This window comes from Pelobates fuscus, chromosome 5 (assembly GCF_036172605.1).
Source record: "Pelobates fuscus isolate aPelFus1 chromosome 5, aPelFus1.pri, whole genome shotgun sequence".
Lineage (NCBI taxonomy): Eukaryota > Metazoa > Chordata > Amphibia > Anura > Pelobatidae > Pelobates > Pelobates fuscus.
In genome coordinates this window covers 348,744,183-348,759,395 of record NC_086321.1, presented here as the reverse complement: position 1 = coordinate 348,759,395, position 15,213 = coordinate 348,744,183, and the positions used below count along the sequence as shown (strand labels likewise).

The 15,213-nt window shown below is 40.9% G+C and overlaps 1 protein-coding gene across 1 annotated transcript; it reads left to right on the top strand.

The window, feature by feature from the left end:
• The first annotated feature begins 889 nt into the window (after positions 1–889).
• AMH (anti-Mullerian hormone) lies at positions 890–12,944 on the top strand. The gene is made up of 5 exons (XM_063453288.1): positions 890–1,435; positions 5,208–5,386; positions 5,810–5,930; positions 10,049–10,205; positions 12,053–12,944. Exons 1-5 carry the CDS (start codon positions 985–987, stop codon positions 12,942–12,944), a joined length of 1,800 nt encoding a protein of 599 aa, XP_063309358.1. The 5' UTR covers positions 890–984.
• Positions 12,945–15,213: the final 2,269 nt, after the last annotated feature.

Sequence of the window (15,213 nt, the reverse complement as noted above, 5' to 3'; positions counted from 1 at the left end):
AAAGACCGCCACAAGACAATTTATTATTTTAGCCAAATCACATATCCGGCTTAAAGCAGTTTGTAGACAAAAATAATTATAATTCAAAAAATCTCAATCGATTTTGTCCGTGTAAGTTTCCATTTAAATGTTGGATTTTAAAGGTGTTTCTCCCCCCAACCTGATTTTGGATGACGTGTACGGTGCAACATTGAGGCTCACTGTATTATTAAATATACATGTATTGTAAATTTATAATATAAACATTTAATATTACTTAATTTGTGGCAAATATTTGAATAATACTTGGTGAAATTGAAGGAGTTTTATTTTAACTCTGATGTTGGTGTTTCAATAAAATGTGCAGCGTTGATAATACTAGAGTTGTCAGACACCTGGCTATGAAAGGATTAGAATATCCGTGTGAAAGTTTGTAAAGAATATGCAAGTAATGCTGGATTTGTAACAATTTTAGCAGTAGGTCTCTCCCTCACTGTAGAACACATAGCATGTTGTTCTGCACTGCAAGACCCTCTGATTATTCCATTGTAAGTGCTTTGCTTTGTAAAGTTTAATAATTTTTTTTTTTCTTTTAAGCAATAGAGGTATTGTTATCCTGACCCCATTCAAGGACAAGGTGGTTTAGATTCTTTCACAGGGGCAGCTTTCTAAAACTAGGTGGCAAGGGATCCCATTCCATCAGGCAAAAAAAAAAAAATAGACAATGAACCTCTTAGTTTGGGAATATACATCCCACAGGGAACTCAAGGTCTCTCTTCAGTCCAAAATACGGGAACATCCCTCCCTGGTGAAAAAATTTTGGCAGCATCTCCTCATCTCACAGAATAAACATCACGAATGTGACAACACCCTCTTCCTTTCCAAGGTGCTATCTAAGGACTTGATAGTCTTCTTTTGCAAGATGTTTCACTGCCTTGGTGTGCTTTTCGAAAAATAGGTCTGCTATTGTTGAGACTGCTCCTACATTTTGCATCCAATAATTTGATGATGAGAAAAGGAAATCTTTGCTGGTGGCTACTATTGCTACCTGTTTTGTCCCAAACATTGCCTAGTAAAGTAGAGGAAATGGGCCAAGATTGGATTGGACAAGAGAAAGAGCCAGTGTTACAGGTGGAAGAGTTGTTGGACAAACCTGTTCATCGTATAAATCCTGACATGGATCAAGGTACTTTGCATGGTGTGGAATGTGGGCTGGAAGGAACTGGAGTACTTGGGCATGACTGGGGCCACATGGAGACCCAAGGAATCCTCAGGGACTATGACCGTGGATTCCTGAATGCGGTTAAACGTGATTTGTGGGAAGCAGGTGACCTAGAGATATTTGGAATGTGTCCAGATGATAAGCAATCAGCCACTATTGTAATCATGAAACAACTTGCAAAATTAATTCAAGAATCTGAAGGAAAACATTTGGTGGTTTTTCAAATGGAGAAAGGTAAGTAAGCCTTCACTTTTGATTGCTGCTAATGGCTGTCTAGCTGTTTCTAAATAGGACTGCAATCTTTACGTCTATCTAGTCATAAATTCCGGTAGGTTACTGGATATCCGTATATAGGTTTATCTGAAGCAAAACCTATTTGGGCAATATTTGCATATTTTGTAAATGCAATAAATATTGTAAAGATTTCCTGAGGGTCAAGGAGATCATTGGATTGAACAGCCTTCTGATGTTGGTCATTTGAACTGATATGATGTGAACCCACAAAAAAACAACAACAAATGAACACCTGTTTCCTTAAATTTGCAAATGCAACTCAACCAAACTCATCTTTTATATGTTATATGTAAATCTTCATACTCCTAAATCAATTTTGATCTAATACAGTTTTATATCTTATGTTAGATGTACATCCGCCCACCGATCTTTTGATGATTACTCTTGTCTGTCCTTTCACTTCTATATTCTTCAAATAGTGGGTGCTCAAAAGTAGATATTTAGATGTTGTGTAACTACAAAGCATCGTGAAAGTTGGACACTTCAGACCGCTAAAGCACTTGCATGTCCTTTTTTAAAAAAAAAAATTTTTTTTTACAAAGTGCAGATTTCAATAGAAATTGATTGACAGCCAGTTGGTGTAACAAGGTTTATTTAAAAATAAGTGTCAGACAACAGATCCTGTTACTTCCTGGTCTGTGAAGCTAAACTCCAGACAGTTAATTGCCCAGAGCACTTGCCTTAACAAAGACTTCTCATTGCAACAGCTTTGAAATATAGTGGTTGGCTTTGCACCTCTTCCTGAGTTATGTTTCAAAGCTGTTTTATACAGCAGACATATATTCTAAGGCAGTGGTTCCCAAACTAGTCCTCAAGTACCCCCTACCAGTCCAGGATTTAGGAATCACCCAGTTGTGTCCAAGGTGTTTTTAGAAAGAAACACAGACACAAAAGGGCAATCCCTAAATCCTGGACTGGTAGGGGGGTACTTGAGGGACTGGGTTGGGAACCCTTGCTCTAAGGCAGTGTTTCCCAACCCAGTCCTCAAGGCACACCTACCAGTCCAGGATTTAGGGATTACACAGCAGTGGCTAAGGTGTTTTTAGAAAAAAAAAGAAAAAACACCTTAGACACAACTGGGTCACCTCTAAATCCTGGACTGGTAGGTGTGCCTTGAGGACTGGGTTGGGAAACACTGCTCTAAGGAATCCACGTATAAAGTGGACTAAATGAGGCAAAAGGGTGATTCATTGAACAAATTTGATATGTCCACCCAGAATCCCTTGCAGTAGTAACCTCACTGCAATTGTGATATTTCTGTGTGAAAAGCAAGTCTTCTGGTCTGTTTGGTGCTTGTAGAATTGTGTATTAGATGTACATATTTGTTTGTGTGTGTATGTATTTATTTTTGAAGGCTTAGCATACCTAGGCTAAATTTCCTCTATAGAGTTTATATAATCCGAGATGCAAAGTCTGTAGCTTTACTGTGTTTACTTTAGGTCAACCCATACAATGACAGCATTTACAAAGGCACATTCACTGACTTGTGAATTGTCAAAACTGCATGATTTTACCAACATGGTAAATACAATTTGTCAGTTCATCTTCTAGTGGTTAAACCTGATAAAAAAATATTTGCATGTATGCATGTCAGTTTGTATCTATCTCATCTCAGACTGGCAATTGGGCATTCTGGGCAAATGCCCCAAGAGGCTGCACTGTCCCTTCATGGGCAGAATATAAGATTAGTGGGGAAAGGCATCATGCAGGGCAGCCTCTCCCTCTATCAAGCTCTGATATTGTCAGAGCATTGCCCTGGTAAATCACGGCAATGCTCTGAAACACCGGCGCTCGAGAAATGGAGATATATGATCTGGACCCTGCGTTGGTACAGACATAACTAACCCACTGGATCTCCAGGGATCAGCATGCTCCCCCTTCCCCCCGAGATGTAATAGGGGGAGAAAATGTGTTGTTGTTTTGACTTTTAAAAAAATTAATTAACCCCTTAAGGACACAACTTCTGAAATAAAAGGAACTCATGACGGAATATTTCCGTCATGTTTCCTTAAGGGGTTAAATTTAGTAAATTAGTTATTTAATCCCATATCCTACCCCTTATATACACACAGACACACTACACACACTCTATACCCCCTATACACACACACACTCACACTCACACTAAACACTTTACCATCTATAAACACACACTCTATACACAATCTATACGACTATAAACACACACTACACTCCTGCACTTACACACACTCTATAGCGCCTATAGACATACACTACACTCACACAGACACTCTACACCACTTATAAACACACACTTTGATCCTCCTGCACACATACAAATGCACTACATACTCTCTATATCCCCAATAAACACACACTACACCCCCTATGCACTCTCACTCACTATGTCCCCTATACACACACTACACCTCTATACCCGCTAAACCCCCTATATGTACACACACAAAGCAACCCCCTGCAGCCATTGGGTACACACACAACACCCCCTAGGTGTACACACTCTGCAGGCCCTTTAAACACACACATATACTTTACAGCCCAGAAACACACTACAAGCCCTAGCCCCACACAGTAAGCCACAAACATACCCCTTTACACACTACAACACAAACAGTCTCCTCTACACACATGCATACACACACATCTTCGCATAAAAGAATAAAATAGATCTGTTCAGTTCTTGCTATTGTTATCCATTTTATGGCACTCGGATAACTCCACTGCGGACTGTATTCACTACACTGTGAATTGTTGAGCATCCACTGTGGAATCGCTAGATTTACTTTAAAACGGATTTGACAAATTCAGCAGCAATGAAACCCTATTTTTTTAAGATTGTCTATTTTGACCTAAAATTATAGTTTTCTTGCAGATTCCCCACAATTTCTGGTTTAGTTATGTATAGGCACCAGTAGCATTACGGAACGTGTGACTGACTCTTCACAATACACTTTGTATTGCTGGAATCTCTTTCTCCAAAATACAGACAAGGGAACCTAGACACAACGGGGGAAGGTGGAGAAGACTCTTAAAGGACCACGATAGGCACCCAGACTACTTCAGCTTAATTAAGTGGTCTGGGTGCCTGGTCCAGCTAGCGTTAACCCTTTTTTATATAAACATAGCAGTTTCAGAAAAACTGCTATGTTTATATTAAGGTTAAGCCAGCCTCTAGTGTCTGTCTCATTGAAAATCACAGTGAGAAGACGCAAGCGTCCATAGGAAAGCATTGCAAATGCTTTCCTATGAGACCGTCTGAATGCGCGCGCGGCTCCTGCCGCGCATGCGCATTCAGCCAAGGAGGCGGGGAGGAGGAGGAGAGCTCCCCGCCCGGCGCTGGAAAAAGAGGTAAGTTTAACCCCTTCTTCTCCATCTAGCCCTGAGGGAGGGGGACCCCTGAGGGTGCCCACTATATTGCCAGGAAAACGAGTATGTTTTCCTGGCACGATAGTGGTCCTTTAAACTCAGGAAGAACAGTCACATGGGCTTCTCTTGCCTATGTATGTTTTTCTTTGCCCTGTGGTTCATTACTGAAATAGGTACAGTGCAATCAATACACGTCCATTTTGTACCTATCTGTGTATTGGGCTTGTAGATCACTGTCTTTGGTAGCGTTTTCAAGTACGGCCCTCCAACTCAGAAATGGAGGCATCAGTTGTTCGGGGTCAGAATTGTACGTTCCAGGTCTTTAATTTGTAGGAAATCAATGTGAGTATTTTGTTGTCTCCAGTGGAATGGGAGCCTGGAACCATCCTGGAGTTTCAGGGCACCATAGAGGAACACATCTACCCCTTACTGCAGCACACTCACCTCCTGGCACTTGTGGTCTACCCAGACACACAGAAGTCCTCTGCGGGGAGTCATCCATCCAAACTCTTGGTGTCAGTGGAAGGTCAGCCACAGGATCAGGTAAGATTTAACTTTGTGTCAACTGTTTTGTATTGTACCCGTACTCATAACAGGATTAGACTGTAGTCATTGGCTATGATATCACCTGATCCTCTCAGCCAGTAAATACTGTCTAATGCTGGTATGAATTGGTGTGATAATTTGGTAACTTGGACTTCTGATTTATCATAGCAATTCAGACCTGAAGCAGCGCAGGCGCCCAGCACAGCAAGGTATAAAACCATTCATAAATGATTTGACAGTTACTATCAGCTGACACCCAGGGTCTCCTGGCACCATAACCACCACGGTGTGGGGGTTATATTGCTTAGAGTGTCCCTTTAAGCGACTTAGATTAACTTGACGGGGGGAGGGATAAAGGGTAGATTAGGACTTTCATTAATGATGCACAAACATATCGGAAAAATTACACTTTTTTTGCAGGTTGTGTGCATGTCAACATCCACCCAATATTTGGTCTTTAGAGTGAGAGGGACCATGAAGAATGTTACTTCTGACCATATAAGATTTCACCTATCTGTCCATTTAAAAGACCATTCTGATGGTAAGTGATAGACTCACCAGTAGTCGATAAGGACTAATTCTATTTTTAGTGAAAAATTCTGTTTGAAAAAATTGTATTATGGAGTTTGACAATTTGATGTATTATGCATATAATATTACTGATACTTTATATGAAGTTTACCTACATAAAAAAAAAAAACACCCCCCCCTCCTCACAAAGTGATACACAGCTGTACAGGATTGGATTTAGCCTCTGTGCTGCCCCAAGGCCGATTTCCTAAATACACCTCCTCCCATTTTATATATATATATATATATATATTATTATTATTATTATTATTATTGCCATTTATATAGCGCCAACAGATTCCGTAGCGCTTTACAATATTTTGAGAGGGGGGATGTAACAATAAATAGGACAATTACAAGAAAACTTACAAGAGGAACAATAGGTTGAAGAGGACCCTGCTCAAATGAGCTTACAGTCTATGGGAGGTGTGGTATTAGAGACATTAGGATAGGAAATATCAAGTAGGAGTGAAGCACTGTCCCATAGGAGAGAGCAAGAGACAGGTATGTAAGGGAGAGATTACTCTGGGAGGCCATACGCTTTCCTGAAGAGATGGGTTTTAAGGCCCTTCTTAAATGATTGAAGACTAGGGGAGAGTCTGATGGCAGTAGGCAAGTTATTCCATAGGAGAGGAGCCGCCCGTGAGAGGTCCTGCAAGCGCGAGTTGGCCATACGGGTGCGGTCAGGAGGTGGTTGCGGGCAGAGCGGAGGGTACGAGGAGGGGCATACCTCTGGATCAGTGAAGAGATATAAGAGGGGCTGGAATTGTTCAGTGCTTTAAATGTATGGGTTAGCACTTTGAATTGACTCCTATAGGATACAGGGAGCCAATGTAAGGACTGGCAGAGGGGCGAGGTGTGAGAGGACCGACTGGAGAGGAAAATCAGTCTAGCTGCAGCATTCATTACAGACTGTAGCGGGGCAATACGGCTTTTGGGGAGACCAATCAGGAGAGGGTACAGTAATCCATGCGGGAAATTACTAGAGCATGGACAAGCTCCTTGGTAGCATCTTGCGTAAGAAAGGGGCGGATGCGGGCTATGTTTTTGAGTTGGAACCTACAGGACTTGGCAAGAAACTGGATGTGAGACTCAAAGGTGAGACCAGAGTCAAGTATGACGCCAAGACAGCGCGCTTGTAGGGATGGACTTATGTGGATATCACTGACTTGAAGGGAGAGTGAGAGAGGAGGATCAGTATTAGGAGGAGGAAAGACAAGGAGTTCAGTTTTAGAGAGGTTAAGTTTGAGAAAGCGTGACGACATCCAGTCAGAGATGGAAGAGAGGCAAGCAGTGACATGTTGCAGGACGGCAGGGGAGAGGTCCGGTGAGGAGAGGTATATCTGAGTGTCATCAGCGTACAGGTGGTAGTTGAATCCAAAAGAGGCAATAAGTTTTCCAAGAGAGGCAGTATAAATAGAAAATAGAAGGGGACCAAGGACAGAGCCTTGGGGAACTCCAACCGAGACAGGGCAAGGGGAGGAGGTATCCTTGGAAAAGGAGACACTAAATGAGCGTTGGGAGAGAGAGGAGGAAAACCAAGAGAGGACAGAGTCACAGAGACCGAGTGATTGAAGAGTTTGAAGGAGGAGAGCATGATCAACTGTGTCAAAGGCAGCAGAGAGGTCAAGGAGAATTAATATGGAGTAGTGACCTTTGGATTTAGCGGAGATTAGGTCATTAGTCACTTTGATAAGAGCAGTCTCAGTAGAGTGGAGAGGGCGGAAGCCAGACTGAAGAGGGTCAAGGAGAGAGTTGGAATTAAGGAAGTGAGACACACGGGTAAAGACAAGTCTTTCCAAAAGCTTTGATGAGTAAGGGAGCAGGGATATGGGACGATAGTTAGAGGGGGAGGACGGGTCAAGAGATGTTTTTTTCAGGATAGGTATTACAGTGGCATGTTTAAGGTCAGCAGGAACAGTGCCAGAAGAGAGAGAGCAGTTAAAGATGTGTGTTAGGATAGGCACAAGACAAGGGGAGAGAGATCTGATGAGGTGAGATGGGACAGGATCTAGTGGGCAAGTGGTGGGGCGAGAGGAATGGAGAAGCGCAGCCACCTCTATATATATCTATATAATATCACACACACACACACACGGTTAGGGTATGTGATTGGATGGGGAGTGTGACCAACTGGGTGCTTTTTAAGTGGAACAGAGCATGCTATCCCATTGATTCAATGCATCTCTATGAGGAGATGCCGATAGGTGCATTGTTTTGCAGCGCATGCGCAATAGCCTCTTAATGCTTTCCTATGGGAAAGTATTGGATTGGCTGAGATCGTCAATTTTGATGATCTTAGCCAAGGAGGCGGAGCCAGCCTCAACCAGACCCGTTATGAGTTTTTAAATCTTTTTTAACATGGGCAAGGGGGTCAAGGCAACTTAAATTGGATTTGTAACCCTGTAGTATCAAAAAATACTTGTTTGTATTCCTGGCACTATAATGATCCTTTTAACATTTTACTATAAATACTTCCTACTAAAATATATTTAAATAGTCTGGCTCAGTAATGCAAAATATTAAATTGCTGTTACAATGCCTTTTTATACAAGTATTTCTCCCAACCCCCAGACATTTCCACATGTAGTATTATTATTAACTTGAAAATAAAGTAGATATTATTCGAATTTTACCATTTCATGTTTACAACATCTTAATAACATTTTAGGGTACAACATATTTTTTATTGTGGAAGAAAAAAATGCAGATTTATATTTTTGTTTAAATGGAGCTTGTTATGACTCTACTCACCTTACAATCCAGTGCCGCTATGTCCTCATAGAGGTGCACCTCTGGTCTGACCTTTCTCTTACCACAGTCGTTAAATGTCCCTGTTTATTGAAAAGTCCTTTATGATGCTGACATTGTGGCTTCCTTGCCAGCATGCCAAAGTCTGATAGAAGTGACATCCATCACTCCATTCCTACCAGCCACCATCAAAATGTTTTTGGGTCCCTTAAACAGCTCAAGGCCTGGGCCCGCCCCTGATCCTGTCATCAGGAACCAACCCCCATCCCACCACCATCTTCCTGGCACTCAGGATTATAGTAAGGGATGTAATTTGTTTGTAGGGGATATAGTGTGCGTGTTTGTAAAGTGGATGCAGTGTGCAGGACCAATGCAAGGAGTTTTGGCTACACAAACTAAAGTGCATTTTGTCATCCCCTCCACCCCCCTGAAAAATGCATCTTCGCCTGTGTGTCTGTTAACATTCCTTTAGAATGTTTTACCGCCTTTAGTCTATCTTATCCCCTTCTTTTATCTAATCTTGCATTGTGACTATTTGTGTGTCTTAAACTACCTTTAGTTTACATTACCCCCCAATGTGTGTGTGTGTCTCTTACTCCCCTTCTTTGTGTGTAGTTATTTCCGACACAGCCCATTTGCGAGTCTCTTATTCCACCCACAAGGGTGGAGTAAAAGGTTTACTAAAGTTTTGACTTCTTACCTGGGTCCACTAAGCCCTGGCCACCTCCATCAGTGACAGCTGGAGGTTCTATTAACCCTCCTGAGCTAATTCTTACCTTGCAGGGTCAGATGACTGGCTGAGAGTGTTGGCTGATTGCTCTTAGACAATGAGTTCAATGTAGAGCTTATGACTCTTAGAGAGGGTGATCAGCGGCCGGAGTACCCTAAGTAACTTGTCACACATTTAGTAAAATGTTTGACTACCTAATGGGTGGGTGCCAGACCAACCCTGGCACAAGAATCACTTCAGAGTGCTATATATATAGCACTCTTTTTTTTTTTTTTTTTAAGAATGTTTAAAAAATAAATTACAGGATCCAAATGTGTAAAGCTGGTAAAGATTTTTACAGCAAACGGAGGATCTACCAAGAATTGACTCATGAGGATAAATACATTCCAGGTTGTAACGCAGAAACATCCAGTGATGGTAAAATAATTGGGTATGAAATTGCACCAGCAGAGAAACTATTTTGTGTCAACGAAACCCAGGTTATTAGAGTTAAAGAATTTACACTTCTCCTATTTTGACCTAAATCGTCAGTTCTCCATATCATTTTTGCATGTGTATCTTCGTTTTTTTAAATCTATGTTTGGGCTTCTCTATTTTCCATCTACTAGGACCTGGCCTACCAAAACCTGAAATTGAAAGGCTCCTTTTTGGGAAAGACAAGTGTCTCACCAAGATTACTCCAGCCTTATTCATGGTTTTAGGACAATCACATAGAGAAGCTTCCCTCCCCATCTCAGAAGCTTCTCTGGAGAACCCTGAATCCAGGTTTGTATTCCCTTCTAACTTGTATATCTATTTCAGGGCTGCCTTTAGAAATTTTGGGGCCCCTACCACAGCTCAAGATCTGGGGCAGACCCCCGAGTCTGCCCACCGGTATGGTGTGTTTGTGTAGGGATGTAGCGTGTGTATAATGAATGCTGTGTGTGTTTGTCGAGGCATGTAGTGTATGTGTGTAGTTGAGGTAGTATGTATAGTGAAAGCAGTGGTTTGTGTATATAATGAAAGCATAGTGTGTGTGTGTATATATATATATTATGAATGCATAGAGTATGTGTTTGCGTAGTGGATGCAGTGTGTATAGTGTGTGTGTATATATATATTATGAATGCATAGTGTGTGTTTGTGTAGGTATGTAGTGTATGTAAAATAGGAGCTGCAGTTAGTGGGGGAGATTTTTTTTTTTAAACACACCTGTTAAACATTTTAATCCCCACTCCCTGCTTTTTACCTGTGGCCAGGGAAGGGGGAGATCGCATTCCCTGGTGGTCCAGTGGACAGGCGCTGTTCACTGCAGTAGGGGCCCGCAGCACACTCCATCTTCCTTTACCAGCAGCTCCTCTGTCTGTAACGCTCGCAAGAGCGTCCTGTGCTGAGCGTTGCCATGGTAACCCGTGGCAACACTCTGATGGCCGCGTGAGAGTTAGAGACAGAGGAGCTGACGGGGGGCCTGCAGGGTGCAGGTGCATATATATATATATATATATATATATATCGAAAATCTAGGGAATGTGGGGCCTGGAACTCCGTGAGCAGTCTGGGCCCATGACAACCATCATGGTTGTCATACCTTGATGGCGGTCCTGATCTATTTTAAAGGTTTATTTGAAAAGCCTATTAGGCTTTTGGAACAGTTCTGGTGTATAATTACATGTATTTCTTTCCCCTATATGCACCATACATTTTTTTTCTGTGTTGTACTTTTGTCATGTATCGTTGCATTGTAATATACAAAATGCAAATATTACATTTATGGAAACAAGAACACAACTAGCTCATTGTCCATATTTATGTTTGTAAGAATGCTATGTTTTATTTATATTTTAAACGAGGTGCGGAACTATCGGTGGTGCAGCCAGTGTGACAGACCCCAGCAGTTAAGGGGTCTGCCAATGCCCATTGCTATCACAAGTGCCATGGGGACAGCCTGACACTCAGGGTCATGCACCAAAATAGAGGGAGACTTACCAGGGCCCAGGGGAGACATTTAAAGTGTTCACAGCAGGAGGATGAGTGATTCTAAGATGTATGCATATGGGTCAGTGCTTGTGGACCTGTTTGTGCATGTTGTGTATGTCTATGCATATGTGTGTTAATGTGTGTGGCAATGTATGTGTATCTTTGCGTGGCAAGTGCATCTGTATATGTGAACACGCACCTGCACATAAACCCCAACATCACACACAAACACACCCGTGGATTCAAACAGTACACACAAATACACTGCTGCAAACACTGACACTACAATAAACACACCCCTGTATTTAAATGCCAACATATAAACAAAAATACACCCCTGCATTCATACTCAAATCTACACACTAATCAGCTATGTACACAAATATTCATACACACACACTCCATATAAAACATGTTCACACAGACACTACAAACACATACAACTCTGCAAGGTTTGTTAGGATTGCTGCTCATTTCTTTGTATACTTCTAGAAAAATCAGGACAACTTGTAGAGATGCAACATGTTTGTTCACTAAAGTGTAGATTTTTCAGAATCCAAATTTTAGGCTTATATAAAGTAGATATTTAATTTTGTTTATCTTGCTTATATGCTAGCACTCCATTAACCTGAATTAATAGGCACATCTATTTACAGTTTTAAAGAAAGCATGAATACTCAACCTGTGGTTGAGAAGGATGACTTTTTGAAGACCCTGGCTCGTTTCTCCTCTCTCCTTATGGGTTCTAAAGGCAAGGCAAAGACTTCTGTCTATTTTTCCCCTGATCCTGCTGATACCAGAGGTGGAGTTTTGCACCCTCAACTTTTCAATGTTACAGAAGTTGAGGCACTTGAGTGGTTGGTCGAGTCTCAAGAACCCTTGGTTTTTCTTTTTTTGCCAGGGAGTAAATATCTTCTGGGAACTACATTTCAAGAAAAATTTAATGGAACGTTGTTGGATAAAATGACTGTGAAAATCCAAGAGGTTTTGGAAGATCTGGAAGAGGTTTTGTCTGATGGAGAACAAGTCCAAATTCTTCAACACCTACTGAGTTTCTGCCATGGCTTCTTTAATGTTAGCTATTTGCCCAGGACAGACAAATTACTACAGTTGGGAGAACACAAACATAGAAAACTTCATTCTTTGATGCTACTTAAAGTCTTGCAAGCAATTCGTACATATTGGCAAGACCACAAGAAACTATCACGGCAGCACCGGGGTGCTGGTGCTAAATCTTACTGCCGCCTTCAGGACCTTATCATCAGCCTTAAACCGTATGCAGAATATAAGCATGTTCACCTCCCTGATGAAATCAACATCAACAACTGTGTGGGGCCGTGCCGCTTCCCACAAACAACACAGAGTGACTACCAGGCCCATGTTGTTTTGCTAATCCAACTGCAGGAGAGAAAGCAACCACAACTTGATAGACCTCCATGTTGCGTTCCTGTAAAATACCAAGGGCAATGGCTTATGGTGGCAGACGAGAATGGTTTGACCCTTCGGCTATACCCCAACATGGTTGCCAAAGAATGTGGCTGCCGGTAAGGGTATATTAACATGCTGTTTGCATCACTTCTTTATTATATTATTTACTAAAAGTTGTACAATGTTATAACTTAATGAATTTGCCTAGATACACTCAATTTCATAATTTTTTCCCCTTGAATTTTGAAATGCAATCTGCAAAGTAAAGATTTTATTTTCTTAAAAGAAATTTGAGAACAAAATCATTTGAAGTGTATCTGCCACCATACAGTCAAACCAGTATGACAAAAGTCTCTATACTAAGGGTCCTAGAAACAAGATGGACCAGTCACTCATAATTTGTGAATAAGGCAGTTTGATTGGAGAATCCAGCTTTCTGTGTTCTCCAATAAAACTGCCTTATTCACATGGCTGGACTATCTTGTTTCTTCTACTATTGATTGAGGACCAACCAGTGTCTGATCCTGCTAAGTACCTAGTTTGTGGAAAGAGTGTCGGAAACCCTTTGCTTCTATATTGCAATATTCTAAGAGTCCTCTATCATTCCAAATGCATCTGCCTTTCAAAGAATTATGGAATATGTAGTCAACACTATAGCACATGAAATGGCAGGGGGTACATGTTTCTTGGCCTTATAACTCCTAACATTTCAAATGGACAAACGCAGGCACTTTGATTTTACTGGCGGGACTGAGGGTGTGATTTAGAACAAGAACAATGTATCTTATTTACAAAGGCTGATTTGTAAACACATTTATTGTAGTTTAAAGACATTACTATGAGTATTATTTTTGTGAAGCTCTGTTATACACTCAGACACACCAACAATATAGAGCTCCTTGAAAAGAGGGACCAACAAAAATGTTTAAGATTAAAATAGGGACTGTCCCTTCTTAATTCCGGCACTTGGGAGGTATGTCGTCTATATGCTATGTGTACATATTTATTTCTATGAGTAACACCTTGACACCTTTACAACAATATTCATCAAATGCCCTTGTTCTCTCATATGGTTATTTTTCTGAAGTCTTACAATTTGGGTGTGTGGTTAATTAGATGTTACCCCTTTAAATGCCCTGAACAGTAGGATAAAGTATACCACTAACAATAATTTTATGTAGTATTTACTGAGACAGAACACTTAAAGCCTTTTACTATGCAGAAAACCAATTTCCTATAAACCTTTTTTTTTTAAATTTACTATTAAAGGGACACTATAGGCACCCAAAGCACTTCATCTTATTTAAGTGGCCTGGGTGCAGTATCACTGTCCTCTTAGCCCCGAAATGTAAAACATTGCAGTTTTAGGTGTTGTCTAGCTTTTTTTCCAGCTGGGAAATATATTAAGGGGCACTCTGAACCTCTCAAGCATTTGAGCTTGCTGAACTGCTTTATGTGTCCTTAATTTATTTATTTTACTTTACAGATTTAAATAGAAATTGGCCCTTTTATAAATTAACCTTGCTACACTCCCTGGCTACTAGTCAGACAACCGATCCTGTTACTTCCTGGTTTGGGTAGCTTAGTGGAGCTTAACTCAAACGTCAGGCATTTCCCCTGAGCACCTGGCCTTGCAAAGACTTCTCATTGAGCTGCATTGGTAAGTCTATGATTGGACAGCTACAGAAAGTCTGGGCGGGGTTAGAAGGGGAGGGCTTGCAAAGGCTGCAGACAAAAGAACTACAACTCTTACAAGCAGTTTTAAGATATACCATTAATTAAAAAAACGATTAATTTAATGTATACATTCTTTCATTGGGGTGCATCTACTAAACAATGATTTAAAAACAAATTGGATAGTCAAGTGTCCCTTTAAGGTCTATTCCCAGGCAGTGCCAGATGGGAGATATCTTCTCCATTGTTTCTCATGTAGCACTGCATAATAGTTCTAAGAAACACCTTGATACATGGAGTCACAGCTACTATCACTGATGTTCCCTTCAACACCCAAATTAAGCATACATTTTATTTGTATGTATTTTGCCTCACTCACCATGATTTATTCTCTAGTTATGATTACCAGAATGCCAGATGCCACTGATAGAATACCTGTAAAGTTGCTGATAATGTAAGATGATCCCCTGCTTTCAAACAATACAGGACCTTTCAATGGGTGATATCATTCTTACAGTCAGAGATGGGGAAGCAATACATAGACAACCAGCATTAATTTAACAGTCCTGAGATTGATCAGATTGCGTTAAATAATTCTAAAATAAAGGTATTTAAAATTGCTAACACTATTTACTGTATGTGGACATTATACTAGAATGCGGACATTCATTTTACATTCCGTTGCAATTATGTCTTCAAGATCCTTTCAAATATC

Bases quoted from the DNA above. Each gene is read 5' to 3' on its own strand.
- AMH (XM_063453288.1), top strand. From the start codon at position 985: ATGATGAGAAAAGGAAATCTTTGCTGGTGGCTACTATTGCTACCTGTT. The intron at 1,436-5,207 runs GTAAGTAAGCCT...TGTTGTCTCCAG, and splicing joins GGTTTTTCAAATGGAGAAAG to TGGAATGGGAGCCTGGAACC. The intron at 5,931-10,048 runs GTAAGTGATAGA...TCCATCTACTAG, and splicing joins TTTAAAAGACCATTCTGATG to GACCTGGCCTACCAAAACCT.